A 26,356-nucleotide genomic window follows, 5' to 3' on the forward strand; every position below is an offset into this window, starting at 1 on the left:
TCAATGGAGGCATAATTACAGTGTTGCAAACACAGGGCTCTATTTAAGGGTCTGTCAGCGTTTCCATAATAAACCTCTATTTTCAGGAGTCCAGAATATTGCCAGGGAGAGAGAAAGAGAGACATGGAGAGACATGGAGGGACAGGGAGAGAAAGAAATCCGACTAAAATGCAAGTTTGGCGGGTCCCTCTGGGGACTTTATTTTTCAGCCAGATCTGCATGTGCGTCTGCAGCCACACGTTCTTCGTTGTTTGTGTGGTGTCGTCAGTTGCGTGCCAGCATCTCTGGACCCTGCCCGGCGGGGCTTCAGTTTTAAAAGCCGGATCTTGCCGAGAAACAGCAGCGCTCTGGGTGGCTGGCCGGCTCCTGTTCCAGACCCTAGCTGACTGCCAAGTTGCATCTCGGCTTTAAGAAAAGAAAAACATTTTTTGCCCTTAACTTCTGGTTTGTTTGTATGTCTGTTTGTTTCCTTTGGTTAACTCACGTGTATGCTATCTTGACTCTTGAATAACAATATTAATAATAATAATGAGATGAATAATAATAATATTGAACGTATTAAATTATTATTAACTATTAGTATGACTACTGAATATCAATGTTATTATGAATAGTATCAATATTATATCAATGCTATCAATATTATTATTGAATAATATTATTGAATTATTAGCTTGACTAATAATAATGATGATGATGATGGTATTATTAATACTAAGCAGTATTAAGTACAATTTAAGTGCCCAGTATGTGCCTGGCACTTTACAAATAATATTTAATTTTTCTACCTTCGAACACTCCTGCCAAGAAACAGTTATTCTCTCTGACGTTCAGAGGATGAAAACAAGCTGAGGGGAGGTAATTTGCCTGGCAGAGAACCGGAGAGCAAAGTTCAGAGTGACTAAGATGGTAGCTGAGATAGCCAAGGACATGGCTCCCCAAATGCTGCAGAAAGCGTCTCTCAAAACGGAGTAGAGAGAGCAAGGCCAGGAGAGGTGGGTGGACTCAACCCAGGCAGAACTAGAGAGGGCTGGGGGAACTGGCCAATCAGGGAGAAAAGTCTCGAAGGCCATCGAACAACTTCCGAAGCAATGGTTTCATAAAGCCGTATTCTGGTGCCGCCTGGATAAAAACACCTAAAGTTTCTTTGAGGCTTGCTTTGTGGCAAGCTTGCACTTTTGCTTGGGTTATCTCGTTTATTTCCCAATTTTAGCAAGGCAGAGAGTGAGTTTTATGGAGATTGGATAAAGTGCCAGGATTATATAACCAGGAAGTGGCAGAGTTCCCGGGTCTGGAATCCTGGTTCTTGAGTGTTGTGTTTTATGGCCCCATGGGAACCAGTCTCTCTCTCTCCGTTTGGAAGGTACATTGTGAATGGAGACAGGAAGTTGAAACTCAGGATCGTCCCGCCTCACATGGGAGAGCCTGTCTTCACATTGCCGATGGACCCTTTCCAGGAGTCTGTGTGCTGGCATTTAACAGAGGGAAAGGTAATACGCACCCCTCCAGCACAGGGAGGCGGGGGGACCAGCCACGGAGGGAGAGACCACCCTCCACACTGTGTTCGCAGCCAACCGCGCGGAAACTATTTTGTAAACTCCTGATTCCTTGTGGGTGGTGTGATTTAATTCTTTTTCCTTCTCTTTTCTGGGGCTGCTTTTGGGTTGCTAGCTCCAGCTGAGAGGAGAAGTGGTAACACAGCCCAGGGAGAGGCAAGGAAAGGAAGGGTTTTCACTAAGAAAATGTTCTTCCTTCTTCTTGAAGCATAATGAGGAAGCTGTATGTGTGTGTGGGAAGGTATTACTTATGGAGGTGCTTTCCTGCACTCGAAACTGGGGTTGAGAATTAAAGTTCTGAAGAAAGGATTCAATTTGCCTTTAGAAAGCAGAATGCCTTTATCTTATTGGAAACAATTCTCAGAGGCTGCAAATTCTGTTCAATAAGTATTTACTGAGGATCCTCTAAGGGGTCAGTGTTGGATGTTATTCTCCACAAGGGAAGTGGGTTGACCAGCATGAAAATCTGTCTCAAGTTAGCGTTGGAAGTAAAATGGTGGAGAAATCACTCCGTGTGGTCACAACCTAAATATTAATTTGAGCAAGAAAACACCACATTAGCGCCACTGGGAATAAGAAGCAAAGTGACCAGCGTCCATTTAGAATCAGAGCTATTCATTTAACTAACCAGTATTTACTGAGCACCTACCATATGCTGGGCATTGAGCTAGGAGCTCAGGGAGAACCAGACAGATGTGGTTCCTGCCTTCATAGAACTTAAAGTCTAAGTGGGGGGTGGAGACATTGAACAGATAATTAGAATTAAATAATTTGTTAAGTGATTATAACTGTGACAAGTTCTTTGGAGGAAAATGCAAGGTCCTATGAAGATGGATAACAGAAGGACCAAATCTGTTAGAATGCATTCAGCTGCAAGTAACAGGAAACCAACTAACAGTGACTCATATAAATAAGTCCCCCCCACCCCCACCCACATAACAAGAATTCCAAAAGCAGACATTTGTTGGCCTTGGTTCAGTGATGTAATCAAGGATCCAGGCCCTTTCACTGCCTCCTCCCTCCCATTTTCAACATATGGACTTTTTACTCTTGGGCTTATAGTCTCATGATGACAGAATGGCTGCTGCAGCGCCACCTTCAAAGTCGGGAAGCACAGGGAAGGGGGTATACCAGAGAGCTCTCTTTATCTAACATAAGTGTCTTTTATCAGCAGCAAAATTTCTTTCCAAGAAACTTTTCAGCAGACTTTCTGTTAATTCATTAGCCAGAACTGGGTTTTTCAGTGAAGGCTGTAGACAAGGCAAAGTGGTCAGCAATTATGTATGTATGACTGTAAGTCACACTTGCAGAGTGTCTTACCCACCACATCCATGTGTATTAAGTTGTTTGAGTCTCACATCAATCCTGTGAGAAACACAGACCAATTCCTCCCATGAAGACATTGAGACTTCAGCTAGGGACCTGCCCAAGAACACATAGTCAGTCCTCCTACCGCCAGGGGTCCTCAGCTCATTCCTGGGTGCTTGCTCTGCCCCAGAGTTACTGGGTTTTGGAGAGTGGCACAGTCTGAGTCCTAAATGCATCCCAAAGGGGCATGCAAGCATATGAGGGTTTTCTTTCTACCATTTTTGCTTGGGGATCTAAAATTTAGATGGTCTTTCCAGTGTTTTCCTATGGCTCTCCCTAGGGTCAAAAGTCATAGTGGGAAGGCAGGCCAAAAGGAAAGAAAAAGCCTTTCTTCTGATAGCAAAGTGAGAATCTCACAGTGGAGCCTTTGGGGTTTGTGCTTGCCAGGGTATAAAAACAGGTATAGCAAACAGCATCTGCTGATGGGGCGGTGACCTCATTTCCAGACGACTTTGGAAATATTGATTTTTAAATGTTTTTGAGTAACCCTCCCCAGCCCCTTGGCATCCAACCCAGGCCAAAGGTGGTATGTTTAACAACGAGGATACACGACTGAGTATTAAAACCGCAGGTTCTCATGGTATTTTAAAGGCACCCAAAGAAGGAATCCTGCCAGTCACACATGGTACCCTAGTCTGTGCCCCTCCCCAGGCTCCCAGCATGCCATGCATGCCTGTCACAGCAGGAGTGATGTCCTTGGCTGATTCCACTCCCCCCCACATCTCCCTTGCCTCTTGGATCTGGGCTCTGAGGTTTTCTGTTGTCTGTTGCTGGACTGATGGAAGGAGAGACAGACCTGTTGGCTAGGGACCATCCCATGAAAATCAGGATGGGCAGGATGCCCGGAGACGCACCAGTATCCTTTGAGTTACGCCAGTGGAAACAAGAGTCATGTACCCTGCACTGGAGAACGTGTAAAACTGACACCGTTTACCAGATGTTCCAGGGTTTTACGAGCTTTACGAGGCCTTCTGTTAAGCAACACTTATTTGAAGAAAGTAAAGCTTGCCTGCTCTCAGTGGAAAATTTTTGTTTTGGGGTTTTTTTTTTTTAATCTTTTGGATGAACTCTGCCGCACCTGTTTGCACAGCAGAACTCCAGCCTGCAAGGGGCCGCTTCTGGTGAGTGACAGGCAGGAGAGAGGGATGTGGCAGGCAACCTGGTCCTGATTTAAAAGGCCAGAGACCAGAGGCCCAGACTTACAGATGCAGAAACACACACACACAGACGGGGGCCCAGATGTGACGTGCTGCTCTCTTTAACGCAATGAATATGCTCTTGGTACACTGGGTACAAATCCTGTCTCTTTTGTAGCCCCAGTTAGGGCTGTCCTTTCTTATGCAATGCATTGGTTCTAACAAATAATGACCATCAAATTCATCTTCAGGGTACATCAGAGTTTTGAAAAGGTAGGGTTGGTTAAAATGACATCCACCTTTATCGCACACAGTGGAGAGCAATGCATTATGAAGTAGCCGTGGGCCATGGCGGGTGTCTTGAGCCATGTCACGAGAGTGAACAAATAGCGTGAATGGACAGGCATGAAGCAAATATGGGGAACCCATGCTGGTGATGGACTGGAAAACCAAGGTCTGGAATAATTAAATGAGAGAGCAGAGGGCAATCCCTCCCGGCAGGGTTGAGTTCTTTTCAGTTGGTGGGGAGGTTGGTGTGTGGGGAGTGGAGTCACCAGGCAGGCTGGACACACCCTGGTTTGGTGACATCCTGGCCAAATCACCGCCACACACACAGAACGGACTGGAAGTACCATCTAAAGGGTGTTTAGATCCGCATACAACCCCCCTCTCACCCTGTCCAACTTCACTTTGAGGGGAAGAGGAGGAGGCCATCTGGGGCTGTTGTGTGCATCCTTCCAGTCAGTATGTCCTGAGCAGAACTCAGTGATGGACCAGCAACAATCTTTAAAATCACAGCACCACATCCAGCATCTATGGGTTAGAGGTCTTCCGACTTCTACTCAGATTCCTTAATTGCACATGGGGATCTCTGTCTCTGTCTCTTCATCCAGGGTCCATTGTCAAAACCTAGACCTTCTCAGGAGCAGGCTTTTATCACACTCCACTGCTGTGTGGAGAAAGCAGAATGGAGATCAAGGTGGAGGGAGGCATGTTAGGCGGCACTGATGCCCTGGAGGGGCAGTGTGGAAGAGGGGGAGGTGGGAGATAAGGAAAAAAGGCCGTAAAGGAGAAAAGCGGTGTGCACTATGTAAGAACACCACTACGCATGCTCTCCCCTTAGAGAGAAAGTGGATGTAAGTTCACAGACGCAGATATACTGACAGGCTCCCAAAATGTTAATGGTGATGAACAGATTTCAGGTTACTTTTAGTTTCTTACATTTTTTTAGAGTTGTTTGGATCTTGGGGGCACTCTTGACCATTTTTAAATCAGAAAAAAAAGACAATTTTCAACGTAAAAATTTTAAATAGCAATAATGAGACAAAAACAACACATTCATTTCAGAGCTCAAGGTGTCCCTCTGCTTTTCTCTTGTCGTGGAACCCTGGCCGCAAACTGGAGACGCAGCCTCCAGGAGACACGGGAAGAGAGAAAGCCATTTACTGCATGGTAGGGGCCCGTGACCTCTCTCTGGAGAACCTGGTGTTGATAACAAGGCGACATCTCAGCAGAGCATCTTTATCATCCCTGTGGAAGCTGGGTTTGCAGAGGCTGTGGTCGGAAGCAGGGCTGAGCCTGAGCTCCTTCGTCCCCACGTTGCTCTCGCCCACAGATAAGAACCACCAAGAATGCACATGTCCTTGCCCAAAGTCAGGTTCACTCTCTTGCTGCAGCAAGGGGGAGTGTGCCCCAGAGAGCCACGGGCATCCCAGGAGGAAGGACTGGGGAGGGGCTTTTGAGAGGATCTGGGCTCGTACCAAATGATGGTAGGGCGGACCCGGGGACACGAGCGCTACCCCAGGCTGTACGCAAACGTGGTGTGGGGTGTTTAGTCACTGGGTATGTCAGCAATCTCCTGGGCAGGAGAAAAGAGGCAGGGCTGGGGATGTCACCGGCAAGGCAGTCACTAACAGAAGGGGACCGGTAGTCACTCTGCAGCGTGGTGTGGCCTGGGGAGAAACGTGGAATTTTGTCGGCTTGGCCTCGGAGCTTGTCTGAGTCTTTTCGGGAGGTCTCCGTCTGATGAAGAGCAGGGCTGATTTTCACGTTTTCACTCTCTGGGGTCCAGGGCCAGCTGTCATTCCTGGAGAAGGGCACTTGGGGCTGGGGTCTGTCTGATGGAGCCTACTCTGTTCACAGACCTGGGTCTGGGGGTAAGGGTAGAACGCATGGTCCTTTGGCCTCTGTCTGCCCAGGACCTCGCCCTCCATGGTGTTGGCCAGGCATGGGAAACTTGCGGGCCTGTGGAGGCAGTTGGCCATCAGGTTCCGTGGGCCAGGTCCTGTAACCCTGACATGGGGGCTTTTGGGAGCAAATGCTGCTTGGGTGCTTAGGCTCCTCCAAGCCTCCTGAAGGATCCTCAGGGCCCCTCCATATAGGCCGAGGCTCCTCTTGGCTTCCTCCTGATTCCATACCTCTCTGTGCCTCTGTTTTCTTGCTGTGAAAGGGGACATTAGACCAGCTTCTCTTAAGTAACGTTGGAATGGCTTTGAGTGGAAGTCACATTGTGTTCTCCAAGAATGTCGAACTTTAAAGAGGAAGATGAGACAGACATGTATCGACATCTTAACAGGAGGGTGAAATCTTATTCTGTGGCCAGCAGCAAACAGTGGCCTCACCGATAATGGCCCCTCCCTGCCGGGTGTTCCTGGGTCCCTGGAAGAGTCAGGACCCTGGCTGCCGCCAGCTTCCCTTCCCTTCCCTGGCTCACCCTCAGTGGCCCACCCACCCGGCAGGTGGACGCCTCTGAGCCTTGGCTTGGGCCCTGTCTCAGACACGCCTGCTCCGGGGTGGGGGGCCTGTGGCCCAAGGGCTGGACGGGAAGGGCTCGGAGTTTTGGTCTTCTGACTCAGACTCAGGTCACTAGGCTGCCTTGTGTACAGAAAGCAGCAGCAGCCAAGTCAACGGCAAAAGCAGCAACCACACACACCCAGTGGAGACCTCCCCTTCACTCACAGAGGGTGGCAGGCAGGCCCGGGAAGGAGGACATATTTTCCTGTGATATTAGAAAAAGGTGAGCCGTGGTTCTTTAGGGCTGGGGTCCAGAAAACTTTTGGGGAGCCCCTCAGAACTGCAGATGACACCTCAGGTTGATTTTATTGGGCGATGTCAGCCCTGCCAAGTATTTTAAGTATAAAAAAATCATAAAAGGTGCTGGTGGTCTAGGAGCGGGATGGGGTAAACTCTGCACATATCTGAGATGGCTTTGTGACTTTGGTGACAGGCTGGTTTGGTCCCCTAGACATCGGTTAGGATCTACCAGAAATAAATTAAATGTAGATGGCCCTGAATCCATTTCTCCTCCTGGTCCCTTTCCCCCTTATCTGGAAAGAGCAAGGATTTCTTTTTCAGTCCCCAGGCAGGATTTGTATTTAATTATCACAGTTTAGCTTTTTCTCTACTGCACTGAAAGCCTCCGCCGGCTTCCTCCTCACCCCCTCCTCTGGAATAACATCGCTCCCTGCTAGCGATTATCTCTGCCATTTGGGAAGGCTGCAGCCTGCCCAGTGTAAGGCTGATCAGTTTGCTTTAATTAAGCTTCAAAGGAGAGCCGGAGCCTCCATCTTATCTCCAGTTTGCTCCCTTAATTCCTTTTCCACGGTCCCTGCTGTAGGTGGGCAGTGCAGCCGCGGTCCCCGACTGAGGGCGGGACCCTCCTGGTCTGGGCCAGCCTTGCCTGCTGAATGAATTTCTCTGAACCTCCTCCAAGGGCCTCTTTTCGACTTTCCTCTATTTCCACAGGGAACTAACTGCTAATGACCTTTTGAAAAAATCCCCTTGGGCGTTTTTCACTGCTCCAAGCTCAGAAGGAAGAAGAGGGTGTCAGCGGGGAGAAGAGGGGATGCAGGGGCTGCTGACCCCCCCTCCCCCCACCGAGAACTTGCAGCAGGATGTCTGTTTTCAGCAGCCACGTGAAAAGCACGTCTGCCTGCTGGAAACAGGCCCCCATCTTTTGTAAAATGTTCTTCCCGCAACCAGCACGGGGCTGCAGCAGCAGCTGTACATCCAGGTTGTCACCGGATGGAATTTTTCTTTTCTTTTCTTTTCTTTTCTTTTTTTTTTTTTTTTTTTTTTACATCCAACCACCAGCTTCTGTGTTCCTCAGAAAGAACATTTGTAACCCTGCATTCTTTATGTGGTCTTCCGTTAATAAACAGGAACCCACCTTTCTAGGCGGACGGGGAAACCATTTTTTTCCTGTTTGCCGCTCCTGCGTGTAGGGTCCATGAATGGGGGCTTTGAGAACTCGCCCTTCCGCGGCCGGATATCAAAGTGCTGCTCACACCAACGGCCCGACCTTCCCGAGGGGCCGCTCAAGCCTCCACCCGTGTGGCCGCCACTGTGGTTCCACGCTGGCCGCCCCGTCGGGCCGCGGGGCTGGGGCTGGGGTGGCCGCTTTCCTCCCTGGGATGAGCGCCGACCCACCAGGGAGAAGCGAGAGGCCGCCGGCATCCATTCCCCACCAAGCCCTGAAATGACTGTGTTTATATCTCCTTGTATGTGCTCCGCTTTGTGGCCTACCCCCCCCCCCCCCCCCCCGCCTCCGCCACCCACCAGTCACATCCCTCTGCTGGGGAAGAGAAAGTTCGTTTTAAAATTTGTAATTTCATGGCGAAATGTTCCTTCTTTTCTCTTAACTTTTTCTTTTCTTTTTTCTTTTCCTTTCCTTTCCTTTCTTTTCTTTTTTTTTCTCTCCCTTTCCTTCCTTCCCCTCCCCTCTTCTCCCCTCCTGTCTTTTCTTTTTCCCTCTCCTTTTCTGTGTCCCCCCCATCGCCCCTGTCTTGGCTAGTGGGTTCTAACCCTCCCACATCACAGCTTGGGGTTCTTCTGCAGTCTTCCCCTTGCTGCCCCCAAGCTCTGAGCTCTGGCAGTTTTGCCAGGACGTCAGGGCAGGGAAGCAGGCAGTATGAAGCCGAGAACAACGAGCACACTCAGGTCCCTGCAGACGGAGAGGGCGTGTGAAGAGCTGGGACTTGCTCTCCAAATCCTCCAGTCTGAGATGGGGCTGATGAAGGCTTTGTCAGTTGCAGGGAGGAGGCTAAAGATGCCGCAGGAGCAGGAAGGGCTTATCCTGCGCACTGTCGACACGTCGGTGCCCGAGAGGGCTCTTCTGTCTGGGGAAATGCACCTTCTAATCTTGGGCTTCTTGCATTTGTTTTCTGCTGGGAACAGGCTTCAGAGCATCTGTTACTGGAAGCACTGACCTGGCGGCTGGCTTGGGGGAGTGGGAAGGGGCAGAAATCAACCCATCCTATTCTGTCTTCCTCCCTGTGGTCCTGCCCTCTCACTCCAAATGGACCAGTTAGGAAGATGGAGATATGGTTGTCTTGGGTTACGTCTTGCAGCGTCAAAGTCACACTCGCTTGGCCACAGTCTTTGTGAGCTTCCCAGGAAAGGGTTTTGCAGAGCAGACAAGACATAGCTAGAGTGGGTGAGTGGTAAGGGAAGGGGGGTGGGGGCTGTCTTCTATGATACCTTTGGTCCCTAAGTCATTCTGTAACTGGAATCTAATGAGGTGGGACCTCTGGGTCTCCAGTTGCCTCCTGTGTTGGCAGAGAGGGATTTGATTGCCATGGGGAGGAGAGGCTGAGTGGCAGGAATGGAGAGCTTTGGGGAGATGGAGGAGAAAGTAGTCCTGAGTTCTCTCCCCCTCTCCCCACCATGGATCTGAGGCCCCAGGAGACAAGCCAGGAGGGAACCATTGGGCTCGTGTCACGGGGGGCACACTGAGGGTCCACGGGCAGAGGGGCACGGGGGGGGCACACTGAGGGTCCACGAGCAGAGGGGCACAGAGGGCGGGGGGCACACTGAGGGTCCACGGGCAGAGGGGCACAGAGGGGGGGGCACACTGAGGGTCCACGGGCAGAGGGGCACGGGGGGGGCACACTGAGGGTCCACGGGCAGAGGGGCACAGAGGGGGGGCACACTGAGGGTCCACGGGCAGAGGGGCACGGGGGGGGCACACTGAGGGTCCACGGGCAGAGGGGCACGGGGGGGGCACACTGAGGGTCCACGGGCAGAGGGGCACAGAGGGCGGGGGGCACACTGAGGGTCCACGGGCAGAGGGGCACAGAGGGGGGGGCACACTGAGGGTCCACGGGCAGAGGGGCACGGGGGGGGCACACTGAGGGTCCACGGGCAGAGGGGCACGGGGGGGCACACTGAGGGTCCACGGGCAGAGGGGCACGGGGGGGGCACACTGAGGGTCCACGGGCAGAGGGGCACGGGGGGGCACACTGAGGGTCCACGGGCAGAGGGGCACGGGGGGGGCACACTGAGGGTCCACGGGCAGAGGGGCACAGAGGGCGGGGGGCACACTGAGGGTCCACGGGCAGAGGGGCACAGAGGGCGGGGGCTCCCGAGCCGTGCTTGCTCCGCTTCTCCGCTAGGTGCTCCCGCCCATGGAAGGAAGAGCAAGACACTGGTGGCCCGGTGGGCGCTCGGCGTGAGTCTCAGAAGCCCTGATGGTTGTCCTGGAGGATCCCCTATGCCTGATGCACTCACACTTCCCACCCTTCTTTGTAGGGACAGCGTCGGGACATGAGGAGGAAGTGATAGGACTAAGCGCTCCGTCGGTGGTGATGCTGTGAATGGCAGTGGCCTTGCAGATCCTTTTTGCCAAGTGCTCTGTCTGTAAAGTTCCCATGTCGGTGTCCCATGGAAACCCGTTTGGCTTCTCCAGAAGCCCAGTCCCTGTCTTTGGCTCGGTCCCGACTGTGCCCCCTCCCAGCCAAACCCCTACTCTCCAAGCAGCACCAACATTGCTGGGAAGCCAGTGGACTGCTCCTCTCTGTCCCCTCATTTGAGGAAAACTGCACTGGCTCACGGATGGGCGTCCAAGCCATAGGGCAGATCAGACACATCTAGAAAAAGGGCACAGGCCCCAGAGCCTTGTCAGTGGATCACCAAAGGGAGGCCCCCAGGCATCAGGAGGGGACAGTTGATTAATGAGGGGCCTGAAAGAAGCGAGACAAGGTCCAAGAAGGGGGCCAGCAGGAGGGTAAGAGTTGTAATTAAAGGAGCCGTCACAGCCCGGTGTCAGAGCTGCCCTCTCTAGGCTTTGCAGGGCTTTTGTTGCCCTGAGGCTGGTATTGCTGACGGTGAACAACCGAGGGGTCTGGCTTTTTCTGGGGGCCTGTTGTGGGGAGAACAGCTTTGGACATCCCCTCATTACCTGGGCACATCCTGGCAAAGACTAGAGCAAACCCCTCATTTGCCTGAGGGCTGCTTCCTCCTGCCACATAGACGAGGCAGTCTGTTGCTCTGGTTTGAAGGAAGGCAGGGCGTTGGTCTTAAATGAGTGTTCGCGGGTCCAGGATCCTATGCTGGGTGCTGTCCATCATTCAAGAGAGGACATCTTGGCCAAAGGGATGTCAGGTCCTCGAAATAATCCTCCCAAGAGGGGCTTTTGAGATTAAGTAAATTAGAAAAACCCTGAATTCTGCATCCCCCTCATGGATGGTCACCACACCCTTTACCATGTTGAGGTGCTGAGAAGTCCTCTGGGGAGAAACAAAGTTTAAACTTTGTTCAGCTCAGAAGGTACCAGCATTTCTTGATCGTGGAACTGAATTTTTATGGTGCTCCATTTAACAGGCCCTGGAACGGGTAAAGCAAAACACAGTAAAAGAAAGTAAAATATAGATAAGGAAGACCCAAGGAAATAAGTTTCTTCCCAAAGCACACAGGATTGGGAGAGACTTTATATACGGACACACACAGGATCTAACACATGATGCTTTTCTGATTTGGTTTTTATTTCTGTAGGGATGAGTGAAACGCTGTGTGTGTGTGTGTGTTGTGGGGGGTTGCTGTGTGACTGTAGCTGGCACGGTCCCTACTCTTGGTCTTGTTGAAGAGGCAACACCCCCCCCCCCCAAGATAACAACTCTTCATGAGACGAGGGTGGGTTTCTGGCCGGTGAGAGGCTTGGGCAGACCGGAGAGGGAGCAGAGCCCAGTGGAAGAGGAGAGAGTCATGGTTGGCGGTTGGCGGGGCTGAGGAGGGGCAGGTGGAGGAGGGAAAGGCAGGAAGAAGTGACAGAGGGGGTGCTGGGGCAGGAGGAAGTTGCTTGGCTCTGTCCCATCCCCAAGCTCCAGTGGCTGGGGCCCTGCTCGGAGCCAGCCAGTAAAGGGCCAGCAGTGCCTTCTCGGGACACTCCCTCCCCTGCAGCGAGGTGGGACAGGGGGTGGGGGGTGCCTCTCATTTGAGGAGTTGTTCTCATTTGTGCAGGGAGCCCCCGAGGAGGGTGGAGGGCAGAGGAAACGTGGCTCTGGGGGCTCTGTGTGTGGACGGGCTTGTGCCCGCTGTCTTTGTGGCCTCAGGACTGGTGGGGAAAGGGGTGGAGAGAGCCCACATCTGTGTCCCTGATCTGGGGTGTTCTGTGTGCCCACAGGAGAGTGTGACACAAGCAGGTGTGCCCGGCAGCCGGGCAGCACCTGTTGAGGGACACAGCTGTGGCCGAGCGAGGGGCATTCTCGGCCGCTATCTCACGGCCGCTCCAGCAGCTGCCTGGGTGTCTGCCCGCTTTCCACATGGGACGTTGATGCCAGGAAGCCCTGAGCTGGGAGGCGCCTCCTTGGGGACAGCAGGACCCTGCTCTGTCACCGCCCAGGGACCCACACCCCCAAGGAGGCTCCAGGCTCAGTTTCAGTGAAGCACCAGCCTGAGAGGCAAAGTGGATTTTACAGCCCAGGGTTCAGAGTCGAATTTGTTGTAAGTCATTAAGAGGTAACGGCGTGTTAAAAACTGTGGGTGCGATGGGGAGCACAGGCGAAGGAGAGGCAGGGACGGGACGGGAGACAGGAAATAGCCTGGGGGAGAGGGCCCGTGTCCAAGCAGCCGGCTCCTCGTCCAATAATCCACACTGGGATGGAGAAGGTTTTGGCTGCAGCCAGAAGGAAAAAAAAAAAGCAGAGGTAGAAATAGAATTTATTAAAAGGTAAAGAAGAGCAGGCCAAGAAATTACTTAAAGGCTTTCTGAAGACCTCATAGCTCACGGCCTTTGTTCCAAGTCATGTAAGGCACGGGGGAGGGAGGCCAGGCACGGGACACCTGACGACCGAGCGGGATTCCACGCTGGAATTGTCTTCTCTCCTGTAACTTCTTTAATCCAAGGGCCTTAAAACGCTTGGCACCTTTGCCATGATTCCACCTCATCGCCCGCCCGTGGGAGCGAAGAGCGTTGTTTTGCTCATTTTCTATATGGGGAACCACAGCCCGGGGAGTTTGAAAGAAATGTTTCCAGGGCCCGCCACTAAGAGAGGCCTGCCCGGGGCTCAGGGAGATCCCGGCTCCCAGACTGCCCGCGGGGCCCGCAGCTCAGCAAGCCAGCCACAGAAGCTGGTGGTCGGCTAGGAAAAGGAAAGCTTCTGTTAATTAAAAAAAAAAAAAAAATATATATATATATACATGTATTTAAAAGTATAACAAAATAATTTGAAAGCAAATAGGTAAAATAAAAATCTATAGTATGCAATAAAATTATTTTAAATTTAAAAATCGTAGTTCACTAAGACTTGATTCCTTCTTACCCAATGGCCTTATTTCATTCTCTTGTTTTGCCTTCACAAGTCAGTGAAAAGGCAGCAATTCAGAAAAAATGTTTTTTTTCCAGAAGAGGGGAGAAAAGTGTAGAGTTGTCTCTTATGATGGTGGAGAGAAGATGGGAAGGGAAGTGAGGGGGCTGGGGGAGGAGAAAGGGAGACGGAGAAGAGGAAAATGACCTTCTTCGCCTTGGTTGAAAGATCCCCCGAAAGTATTCACCTTGCGTTGACCCCAGAGTGGCAGACAGCGTGCGAGCTCCGAGGGCTTTCCCTGCAGGCTGGGATTCCCCTTCCCCAGTGTGGCGTCCTGCAGCCGAGGAGGCGCGGCTCTTCCCGGGGTCATGGGCTAGAAGGAGGGGAAGGGGCTACATGTGACTTTAGGGCACGAGGTACCTCATTTTCCTCCATGTCTGCATAACTCACTTGGTGTCTGCCCTTCATTTTTTGCATTTGAAGGAGAGACATGAAAACACTCCCCTCTAAACTCACTAGGCTGTTGGAAATTCTCTGCTCTACTTCTAAAAGGACTTCATCCTCTTTAGTCCCACGGTGGTGTGTTAATGTGCCCTAAGGATGGTGATTCCTTGCTGTTTGCACAGCGGAGGACAGTTTGCAAAATGCTTCCCAATATGAGTGAGGCCAGGCTCCAAAAACATTTAGCAATCTCGTTTTAACACTCCCTTCGTATTAAGTAATTAGTTAAAGTAGAGTTGATTTACAATATTATATTAGTTTCAGGTGTAAAGCATAGTGATTCAGAATTTTTACAGCTTATGGTCCATTAAAAATTACTACAAAGATAATGGCTGTAATTCCCTGTGCTGCCTAATATGTCCTTTTTTCTTATCTAGTTTATACAAGGGAGTTGGTTTTTCTTAATCTCATACCCCTAATTTGTCCCTCCCCACTTCACTCTCCCCTTTGGTAACCACAAGTTTGTTTTCTGTATCTGTGAGTCTGTTTCTATTTTGTGTACACACTCATTTATATAATTTTTTTGGATTCCACATATAAGTGATATCATAGAGTATTTACCTTTCTCTATCTGACTTATTTCACTAAGCATAATAGCCTCGAAGTCCATCCACGTTGCCACAAATGGCAAAATTTCATTCTTTTTTATGGCTGAGTAATATTCCCTTTGTTTTAATTCCAGGATCTCTTGAAAGATGTCATTGACCCCAGCACTTCCCTGCAACCTCTTGGGGTGTAGTTGTAAACCATCACTATCAGAGACTGGTGGTAGCTGGTCTCCTCTGGCAGGTGATATCCAGTCCTGGCAGTCAGATAATTCACACACGAAATTGCATCTAATTTGCTTTGTTTGGCTCTCTCAGATTGGTTGTCAACATCAATGAAGTCGAACCGATAAATCTACCTGCCTATCTAGTCCGGTTCACTTGGACCCTTCTGGGGACATTCCAGGTCCCCAGATCTTGTCAGGACATTGTACATCTGAGCACTCTCCCCGTCTCTCCCCTGCACCTCTTCTCACTGCCCCCCCATTCTCTAAATACCCAAACATAAAGACTAACAAACGTCGAACAAGAGAGCTTAATCCTGCGATGGAAGTCAACTGTACCAAAGCCGATCTTTCTGTACTACTAGAGAATACGGTGGGGGCCCTTATGGATTTTCGTCCTCAGTTACACAGCCAGGAGATGCTTTACATGGGGTTTCCAGAAGGGGTTGGGTAGGGGGTGGTGAGTGCTGCAAGTCACACCGTGTGTCACAGTGCCTCACGTTGACTCACTGCCAAATCCTGAGAAAAATTCACAGGAGTCAGGAAATTCCGGGCTTATGCTCTCATTTCACCCTCTGCTGACCCTGCAGGGAGAGCGTAGGTAGGGTCGGGCTGGAGGACTTTTTAAAAAGGAAAAAAATCAAAGCATTTCTGTTGCTTCTGCATGCCCGGAACAGGGCAGGGCCCTAATAGGCCTGGCTGAAGGTGCAGCACCCACCTCGAGCCCCGGTGCCCCGGGGCAGCCAGCACTGCTCTGTTTCTTCATTCTCAATTTATTTTTGCCAAAGGGTTTTTTTTTTCTTTCTTTCCTTTTTCTTTCTTGTTTTCACCCTCTCCTTGGCATTGTTTCCCCTCGGGTCACAGCATCTTTCCTTCTGGGCCAAGCAGGATGCCTAAGACCTCCCCTTTCCAACAGACGGGGCCAAGTTTAGAGTTGGGGCTGCTCATTTGAGCTTTGTGTGTAATTGAGCCTGGCACAAAGGGTTATCATTAGGAGAGATGGCATGAAATGAAGAAAAGGGAAAGCTGGGACCAAATTAGAACAGCCTTCCTGGGGAGAGACACAGTGGCACGGCGGGGTGGTCTAAACTCTGAATTCTCAAGAGAAAGGACTGGGTACAAAAAGCACCACGATGGGGCAGCCAGGGAACTCATGGCCCCGTCATCTCTTAGGATCATTTGCTTCTAAGTGCAGGGGCAGGGGAAGACTGTGGTCAAAGGTGGCAACAGACACCAGAGGCAGCAGATGTTAAGAGCCAGGCTCTGCTCCCAGGGCTGCATGGAATGCTGAGAGAAACAGGGTAATTCGCTTCATAGGTGTTCACCGAGCTTGTGGTCCAGAGCTGGGCATGGCCACTTTGTTCCGGAGGACAACAGAGGGTCTTGGAGGACGCTGAGCCCTTTCCTCTGCTCTGCCACTGATGTGGGGCACCTTTGTCGAGAACCTTGCTGCTTATTGCCCTGGGAAGTGGGACCATTCCCCTCCCTCCTCTCCAGGTGGGATGCCCCGCTGCTGCTTCCTTACACCCAGTGGGGCAACAGCTTGGCGGGGGGACATGATAAGCCAGGGTAGCATCTTCCCTGAGGTGTTGTTCCTGCTGAGCTGCTGACAGGACAGATGTGTCCACCTGCCCCACCCCAGGGGCCCTGGAGCCGTGACGTGCGCGGAGGGTCCAGGCGAGCCCTGCGTGGTGGGCATCGCCCTTCTCCCGCCCAGCTGTCCTGGCCTCTGCCTCCGCCTGTTGACTCGCACCAAGGAGCCAGCAGTGTGGGGCTCCAGTGATCCCCAGCCCCCCGCCAGTCTGTCTCTCCTCCCACATTCCTGGTGGCGTCCCAGCTCCGTGTGACCCTGGGTTCTAATATTCTTGGGTTGGTTCAGACTACCCAGCTGGCTCCGCTCTGGGCTCCTGGCCTTGTTAAAGCCCAAATGCCGTCTTTTACAGCCTGGCTGTCCCCATCACGTTCATCAAGCAGCCCACTTCTAAAATTTGTTTAACAAGTGAGATGGCCCCTTTGGATAGCTCTCTTGTTGGGGGCTGGGGGGCCGGTGGGAAGTGGGCAGAGAGCCAGGTCTGCAGCCAGGGCTGGTCTGTGCCGTGTTATTGTTATTTTTTTTTTAATGATAGCTTAAAAAAAATGAAGTTCAAAGGTGAGTGCCCTTCCAGGAGGAAGGATTAAATGGGTGGATTTGGAAATTGTTCAACCCTGGAGGCATTGCTAGGGAACATAATCTATTTTGAATTTTTCTTCGTGAGCCAAAGCTATGGTTATGGTGTGGGAATAGCTTTTTCATTCTGTCCCTCCCTTTCTCCATCCTACAAACAGATTCATGCCAAGGAATATACAGGTTGTACAAACATCTCTTTAAAAAAAAATCACATAGAGATATTATATATAGTCACACACGTCTCTTTCCAAATGGGTGTGCGCATAAAGACATAGAGGGAGACCCCGCACACCCTATACGTAAAAACCAGCCAATTTAGAAACTGGCAAACTCAGCGCTGCCTGAGTGAGTAGAAAACTTGGCTCGGGGTTTCACAAACAATCCCATAAAACCCACGCTTGCTTGCATTGAATGGTGATGCACGAAAGACCCAGGGTGGCCAACTTGAAGCAGGGCAGAAGCCAACCTTCACAGCAGTGTCCGTCAGGGGTGGCAGGAACATTTCTTTTTGCTGAAATTCAATCTATTCCTAGAAAAAAAAATTGCTTCTAATACCGGTTGGCTGGACTTTGCGCCTGTGTTTCTTTCTGCTGTAATATCATTTTAGTTCCTTGAATGGCCAAGATGTGACTTGTATGTTTAGTTTTAGTCTTCTTGCCTTCAGCCTCGCCCCCTCAGTTCAGCCTCCACGAGGCAGAGGCAGGCTGCCAGAGTAATCTTTTAAAAATGCAAATCAAATCTCTCACTCTCTTACTTAAAACCCTTCAGTGGCTCCCCTCTGCCGGCTCAAGTTCACATTCCTTAGCTTAGCAGACAAGCCCCTCCGCCCTCTGTCCTTGTTACCTTGTAAGTCATTGCATGCAAGTCTCCAGGCCCCTGCACCCTGCACTCAGGCTGTTTCCAATTGTCTTTCTGGCCACCATCGCCAAGCTTCATGCATTTGCATGTGTAACCCCCTCCACCTGGATTGACCCAGAGCATGTATGAGTGGGGCGGGGACAGTGTCTTGTGGACAGGGCAAGGGGGACAGAAAGCTGATGTGGGAGGGCAGGGCTAGTACTTTCAACTAGGGTGTCCAGAAAAGGCCCCTTGAGAAGGTGACTTTGAGCAAAGGCTGAAGGTGGTGACAGAGAGAGCTGTGCAGATGACCGAGGGGATAGTGAGCCCCGGGGCAATGTTGGCTCTTACTGGGAGCGTGGTCAGTGGCAAGTCAGGAAGCCTGTCGCCTACACTGCAGCCAGCCAGTCTCTGTCACCGCTCCAGAGACCCCAGCCCTCCTCTCCCCGGTGGCTGACCCACCCTGGCTCTCCTGCTGAGCCACGTTCCTGGGAGATGCCTGGTGAGAACCGGGATCGGATTGAGTCAGAGGCATTTGTCGGCTTGACTCACCAGGTCTTAAAACCAGAAGATTGCCCTGTGGGTCTCATGACGTTTGTGGAAAATAAAAGGAGCAAATATTATTGGGCTGAGTTCACCAGACATGCACCCTCCCTTTTGTGTGCCGGGGGTTCTGAAGGAAGCAGGCAGCGGCCTGGCCAAGTCTGAACCATCAAAGGCCAGGGCCCGGCTGCCGGGCTGAGGGACGCTGCTTCTCTCCCAGACAGGTTTCATCCTCCTCCCACAGGCTTCTGCCTCTCTGGTTCCCTGCCCAAGGCTACCCAGTTTCTCCTCCCTCCAGGCTCCTGGGAAGATGTTCCCACGGGCTGCCTCTGGTGAGGTGTGTCAGAGCTGAGCTATGCTGGAGGGCTGGGCGTGGGAAGGGGCCACCCAGACTCCAGAGAACAAGAAAGGGAAAGTTCCCCTTGTGGAGCCAGAATTTCTGGAACCTTGCACTGAAGCAGCAGTCAGGAGGGCGCCCATTTCTCTGATGTCTTTTTCTTCACCTTCTGCATCCTCACATCCCCGTGGATAGTAAATTCTAACGTTTCTGCGCCTAACTGTCTTCAGAATCTGTTTATCTCTCTGTCTCTCTGGCTACCACCCTAGCAAAAGCCACTCTCATTTTGTAATTTCTCACCTGCGACCGCAACCTCCTAACTTGTGTCTCTGGCACCTACTCTGTCTACTTCCTGCCCAACGCTGCCAGGTGAAGTTTTCAAAATACAAAACCGATCATATCACACACACTCACACCCCCTTATGTTTAAACATTTCCAAAGCTTTCCATTGCTCTTAGGATAATGGCAAAAGCCCCCAACAAGACCACGTGTATCAGGGTTCGGTTTGGCTGCAAGTGGCAGAAAACCCAACTTAACAGGGGTTGAACAGATAAGATTTTATTTTCTCATATGAAAAGTCTTCAGTTGAACCAGCTAGGATTGGCAGAGCCATTCCTCAAAATTATCAGAGACTCAGTTCTCTGCTTTATTATCCTTAGCATATGGTTTCCACCTCACCATCCAATAGGGCTGCTTGAGTACCAGCCATTGCAACCAAACTCCAAGCACAGGAATGAAGAATTGTACATAGCACTTCTATGGACATTTTTCTGCCCAGAATTTAGTGATATGGCTAGAGCTAGTTGGAAGAGAGGCTAGGAAATGTAATCTTTATTCTAATTGGTTGTGGACCAACTAAAAAGGAGGAAGAAGAGAATGGATGCTAGGCAACACTGGCAGTGTTTCTCATACACTACGTCTCCGGATCCCAACTCTCTTCTTAAGCTTCATCTCACCTCACCCTTCCTTCCCCTGGCTCTCTCCACTCCCAGCACACGGGCTCTCTCTGGGAGTCCCACATATTTGTAACACTCCCTCCTGCCTCAGGCTGTTGCTCATGTGTCAACATTTTCTGTCTTCCTACTTAACAACTCATCCTTCAGAACTCTGCTCCAGCAGCATTTCCTCAGGGAATCTTCCTTGATTAGGTCAAACCCTCTTATTTTAGATGCTTATAGCATGGAGATTGTATCAGTCTTCCAATTACACATTTGTTTATGCAATTATTTGATTATTTTCTGCCCCCACAATGAGGTCAGGGCTTAGGTCTGGCTTGGTACACTATGGAACATTCTGCTAGGCCTATTGTAGGTACTCAGTAAATATTTGTTGAGTGAATTCATGAATAAATGTAGCTATTATCTAATATACATGAAAAGAGAGGCTAGGACTCAGCAAAGTTTTTCTGGGCAGATGGTGGAGGGCGGCCAGGAGGGTTGGGGAGATGCAGTCGAGCCACGGGAGAGCGCTAAATGATTCATCCAAATCGAGTAAGTTTTAGGTGTGGCGGAGGAAACACTGACTTGGAACTCAGATCTGTTTTCTGGTCTTAGCTCAGCTACCAGTAGCTGGGCCACTGCCTGGAGACAGTGAGAACTGGTCAGATGCTGGGTATAGCTTAAAGGTAGTGCCTACAACCACTGCTGGCAGACTGGATGGGGGGCAAGGGGAGGGAAAGAGAGGGTCAAGGGTTAGTCCTGGGAATTTGGCTGAACAAGTGAAATGTCACTTACTGAGCAGGGGAAGCAAGTAGGAGGAGCAAGTTTTAGGGGATGCTCTGCAGGGCTTCTTTGCAAATGAGTCTCAGGTTCCCATAACCAGCTGCACACCTCACCTCTTCCGCAGGCATCCCCAGAGCATCCCCCAGAGAAAACGTACGCCCCGGGCCAGTGGGCATAAGAGGTGGTGATGGGGAATGCCAAGTGGGTGTAAGGAAGATAAAAAAGTCAGCCTTTCAAGGTGCGTAGTTACCAGCCAAGAAATGATTCAGCCTGATTCAGCAATAAAATCGAACAGAAAGTTTTCAGAAACCTTGACCTACGGGCTTGGCAGGAAGCAGTCAATTCCTGCTGAAGGTCAGTGACAAGGGAAGGCATGTCAGAGCCTGGCCACTGCAGGAACTTTGAAAATTATAGCCCCATCTAGGCCTGATATCTCATGTCTTTTCTCCCAATCTTGATTTTACACATTTTTCTATAAGCAGCTGAACTCACGGTTGGCAATTTCCTTTTCTCACTGAATAGGTGCACATATTTCTAAATTGTTTCCCAGAGAGGACGTCCCCATCTACTCAGCGCCAAACAATCGATTAGGGTGCCTCTCTCCAGGCTGTCTAACTCTGAAAATTTTACAAGTGAAAAATAGCAATTCATTACTCGTAATTCATAATTATTTCAATTCCTAATTCATTCTTCTTTTCCTTGGCAAGTCTTTCCTTTTGAGAGCGAATGAAGACTTCTCAGATGCTTATTAGTTATGTCTACTTTTTCCAAACTGACTTTTGCAAAGATATTTCTAGGATGGGAACAGGCACCAGAATCTCTAAAATTTTGTTAAACTTCATCTCCCCACCCTCCCCAAGAAAGAGCAGCTCCCCCAAATGGTTAGATTTGTGAGGGTGACAGTGGGTAACTATGGGGGGAAAAATGCCAGTGGTGGAAAGTCTGGACTGAACTGATGGGTGGCTCTGGTTCACACGCCAGCCTCTGGTACACCTTTCAAGGGTGAGGCTTCAGGCTTTATGAGCAAACCTGTGCTAACTAAATAGCTGGTGGGCATCTGCTGTGCAGCTCTTTTGGATTTCTGCCCCTCTCTGATCCACCAGATGGGCTTTGGTACCCACTGAGGGGCAACATGAAAGCCGATGGTGTGTCTGCTCCTGCAGGGATAGGGGCCCTGTCTGCTTCAGCCGTGTCTCCAGAGCCTAGTGCAGCCCCTGGCATGCAGCAGACCCTGGGTACACATTTGCTCCGTGACTGAATAGCTGCCCAGGGTAGAAGAGACTCCGTCCTTTTCCTCTGTTCTCTGTTCTGTTCTCAGCTGTGCCACCAGACCGCAAGTCCCTTTCTTTCACTGGCCTCCATCTCCACATCTTACGCAGCTCATCCAAACAATGGCAGAGGTTCCTCCTAACTGACATTCAGTGAAAACACCTAATATTATTATTATTATTATTTTTTTTTTTTTTTTTTTTACTTTCCTTATCTATAAAACATGATGGAAATGTCAGCCTCCCATAAGGTTGCCAGATCAAATCTGGGACACTCAGTTAAATTGAAATGTCAGATATACAAGGAGTAATTTTTTTAATATAATTATGTCCTCAATATTGCACAGACTCTATAAATAGCTGCAGCACTAAATGACTAAACAACACACAGAGGGATCAGGGTACTGCATATGGAGATGTGTTTCTGGACTGACGGTGATTGTGTGACGTCCCATCAACAAGTATTTTTTGAGCATCTACTTAATGCCAGACACTGTTTAAGCCCTGGCGACATAGCAGAGAATGAAATAAGCAGTATCACTGGTTCCGCAGGACTTCCAGTCTAGTGAACAAAAAAAAAAGTACATAAAATGTCAGGTGGTCCTAAGGCTCAGACCAGTGAAGCAGGGTAAAGGTCAGAGATCACGTGAGGGGTGAAGGAAGGAATTAAGGAATCCAAACAGCCCCACCATCTGTGCCTAAGAGCCCCCACCTCCCACAGAGAGCTGTGAGTGTCAGAGCCAGACTGTGATATTTTTCGTAGCGGTCACTGAATCTGCTTGAAAATGATGTCATTGATTCCAAAGCTTATGTCCCAAATCAGGGATAAAATGATCAGTTGCTTGGATGGAAGAGATCTATACATCATTTAGCACTGATTTTAGCTGAACTGGGGTTGCAACCAAGTTTCCTGACAGCCAGGAGAAAGTTCTGGAAGGTGACGTCCTTATTAAAAAGGTGCTTCTGTTTTCAATTCTATTTGCCAGTCAGGGTGGATTGGGCCCTGACAACTTGATGTGTTTTGAAGTTTTAGCTGAAACAATAGTGAAGGGCTTTCCCCTTTAAGGACCCTTCACTCTCCCCTAAGCCAGTGCTCTTTGGTTCAACACTTGGCCAGAAACTGTCAAACTAACAGCAGGAGAGGCCGCCTCTCAGCGTCAGCGCTGTTACTATCTTCATGATCATATTTGGCTTCCAGCTTGCTCCTCTATCCCTGGTTACTCTAGTTTCTATGACCATGAACCCTAAGCTTTTTAATTTTTTTAATTAAGAAGTTTTTATTTGTTGTTTTCTTTTTTTAATGGAGGCTCTGGAATTTGAACCCAGGACCTCGTGCATGCTAAGCACACACTCTACCACTGAGCTATACCCTCCCCATCCAAACCCAATGCTTTTTTGCCAACCTTGTATGTGTGGTCTCCACCTTTGCTCTGCCAGATGTGGTCCCCAGACCAGCAGCATCCTCGTCTCCCAGGAGCAGTGACCACATCATCTGGCAAGAAATCCAGAGCCTCAGGCTGCACCCCGACCCGCAGAACCACAGCCTGCCCTTTAACAGTGTCCCAGGGGAATGGCCTGCACAGGAAAGTTCAGGAAACACTGTGCTGGAACACTCTGTGTGCCGGCCTCTATCTCATTTTACTCGTTAGACTTCGATTAGATATAAAGGCCTCTTGGCTGCTACAGGAGTTGGAAGCATGAAGTTCATTAACATCCTTCTAAAGTGAAACTGGAGCCAGCAGTTTGGAGAGTTTCTCCTTGATCGTTTTCAACTCATGGGAGTCATGGGCTCAGAAGTGTCTGCGCTTCTTGGTTTACAAAAGAAGAGCATCACAGAAACCAGGGGAAATAAGGTTTTGGTGGAGGAGAAGCAGTTCTGTGAAATCCAACAGCAGGAAATCCCCATGAAATTTCCATCCTAGAAGCTGTCAGGTACATGAGTGGCTCTCCTTGAATGTGGTCCCTGGGGAGCAATTGCTTCTCTGCTCCCGTGGACAAAATTCCTAACCACATAGACTGGACATGGGGACATCTGGGGCCTGTGAGCCCTGTGAGAACAGGGTTGGGCTGAAGTCAGGATGGAGAAGGGAACAAGCTCCCGCCAGCTGATTGAGCACTGCTCTGAGTTTCCGCCAGGCGCAGACGAAGGAACCGCTCACCCGTGACTGGTGGCGAGAGCACACATGTTCACAAGCAACAGGGAACGTGTTTGCTCACTGGCTCTGTCATCATGTTGTCCCCCTACCCCCCACAAGATAACAGGCTGAGGTAATCGAGCAAGTTCCACCTTCGAAAGGCTTGGAAGTCCTCAAGGGCAGGGCATTAATAGTGGGCACCCAAACCGACCATGTGGAAAGCCAAGAGCAGACACTCCAGCTGGAATTGGGAGCGAGGCATTGGAGACTTGGCTCCAGTAAAACTCAGAACTGCTTCCAGGGCGAGTGTGGGCCACCTGCCCAAAGGCGGGAACAGGGTGTCCGAAACAGCTGACTTCAGGTCTTCGGCATTGATGTGGATCCTTTGATCTGAGGTTGGTAAACCCTGTTACCATAACCAATCACAAAGAGCTGCCGCCCGCTTTCTACCTGGGGGCTCAAGGGATTAGGGGAGAACTAACAAAAGGAGGCAGGTAGAGCCTTTGGGCGTGGCCTGCTGTGAACTTAGTCCAATGCTTCAAGCTGATGACTTTTGTAGGCAGGTCAGTCAGTCCTGGTAGGGCCCTGGGGCAGGGGGAGTCACTGGGCGCAGCCTTCCTGTACAGATGGGGAAACGAAACCAAGTCTCCAAGGGAAAATGGGTCTGGCCCAAGGTTCCATGGCATTCCTGGCAGAGTGAGAAATGGCTGTGAGAACTTCTGGCTCCTAGCTGCAAACTCTTTCAACTCCCGCACAGAGAGCTTGGCGTTGCTGGGACAGTGGAGGGACCCTCTGCTTGTCACTCTTCTCCTCCCGCGAATAGTGGGGAAGGGCCCTTCTTCCACAGCCTCCGCCTACGTCCTTGGCAAGATTGCTTCCGAAGAGGCTGAACTTCGTCCAGTGTCTGGAACCTGCTCCCTGTCTTCACAGCAGCGCCCCCTGTCTAGACCTCGGTGCAGAGCCTTACCCACCAGGATGCCTTGTTGGACTCCCCGGGCTCCCCTGCCTCGAACTCCTGTGCTCCTGTAACCCACTCTTCCTTACTCCATTGCAAGTCTGGGGGTAGGAAATACGTTTCCACCTTCTTCCTCAGTTCTTTTACACCTAGCATGGCGCTGGGCATACAGCTGACAATAAATGCCCGAGTGACCCTTTCTGTTTCTTCCTTGACAGATTCGGAGCCCAGCACCTTGGACTCCCAGTCTTCGACCACCTTGTTCCTCTCCTCCGAGGAGCCAGGCCCCTCCACCGCCGCGCCGCCCTCTCCCTCGTCGTCCTGCGAGCCCCAGGCGTTCTCCCCGGGGCCCTCGGTGCTGCCCCCGCTGCTGCCGCCGCTCCCCGCCGTCCCCGCGCCTCCCGCCTCGGCCTCGGGCGCCCCCCGGCGCGCGGGCCACTACTCGGTGGTCGCCTCCTCCCCGGAGGCGGCCCCGCGCCTCGTCGACTGGCTGCCCAGCTGCCCCTCGGCCACCCCTCCCGGCGTCCGCGGGGAGGAGCGCGATCGACCGGCGCCCCGCGTCCTGCTCCCGGGCGCCGCGGGCAGAGAGGAGGGCCCCGAGGACCAGGGCGCCTCCCCGCTGCCCTGCGCCCGGCCCGCCGCCGCCACTGCGAGCTTGGAAGCGAACGTTGGGGACATCCTTGTGGAGTTACGGACAATGAATGGCCACCTGGACGTCATAGCGAGGGCCCTCACCAAACTGGCCTCCTCCCTGGGGTCTCAGCCTCAGCCCCCGCCAGAGGCCCCTGATGCCAACTGATGGAGCTTCCCCCGGACTGTGCATCGGAGCCGAGCACACTAAAGGGATCCCGAGTCCCGAGTGCGCCAGGCGCCCCTGCCAGTCAGTCACCCATGAGCCAGGCAGTCCCAGCAGAAGATCAGAAGGAACCCTCCTCCCCTTGCATTTCAACCTGAAACGATGGTGCGTCTCACACTCCCTCCCCAGAGAGGATCCTTTTCAGCACTCATGCCTGCCTGCCCTGCTCCCTGGGGCTCTCCTGGCCCTTCACATGTCCTTCTCTTGTTTTGGAAAAGGCCTTGAACTCCTGGCAGGAAAAGTGCGCCAAGACGGTGGTGGTGGGACCTTGGGGAGGATGCTGGGGGAACCATCCTCTCACGGCCCCCATCTGTGACTTCTGCGTATCCTGGAAGTGCGAAGCGTGTTAACGGAAGCAGCAGTCCCAGGGCGGCTCCAGCTTCCCACTCGCCAGCTGTCGATGTTGTGTCTGATCTCTGAGGACTTTTATGTGTTTCTTTTTAGAAAATATTTCGGGGAAAATAAATCTTTTTTTCTCATTATAACCACATTTCAAGAGGTTTGGGAAATAGAGAAGTGAGAAAAATCTGATGTATTTGGAGAAGGGGGGTATTTAAGTCTTTCTTTTGAATAAAAGTTTTTTTTTTTTTTTTTTTACAATAAACAAGATTTTTGTACGTACCTTCTGGGTGTTGGCCTTTCTCTGCCACATTCATTCCATCACTTGCATTCTGTTCTTTGTTAC

At 51.0% G+C, this 26,356-nt stretch overlaps 1 protein-coding gene across 1 annotated transcript; it reads left to right on the forward strand.

The window, feature by feature from the left end:
• The first annotated feature begins 1,325 nt into the window (after nucleotides 1-1,325).
• LOC141574242 (uncharacterized) lies at nucleotides 1,326-26,356 on the forward strand. The gene is made up of 2 exons (XM_074348847.1): nucleotides 1,326-1,490; nucleotides 25,034-26,356. The coding sequence occupies exons 1-2, from the start codon at nucleotides 1,331-1,333 to the stop codon at nucleotides 25,612-25,614; spliced, it is 741 nt and encodes a 246-aa protein (XP_074204948.1). The 5' UTR covers nucleotides 1,326-1,330; the 3' UTR covers nucleotides 25,615-26,356.

This window comes from Camelus bactrianus, chromosome 20 (genome assembly GCF_048773025.1).
Source record: "Camelus bactrianus isolate YW-2024 breed Bactrian camel chromosome 20, ASM4877302v1, whole genome shotgun sequence".
Taxonomy (NCBI): Eukaryota; Metazoa; Chordata; class Mammalia; order Artiodactyla; family Camelidae; genus Camelus; species Camelus bactrianus.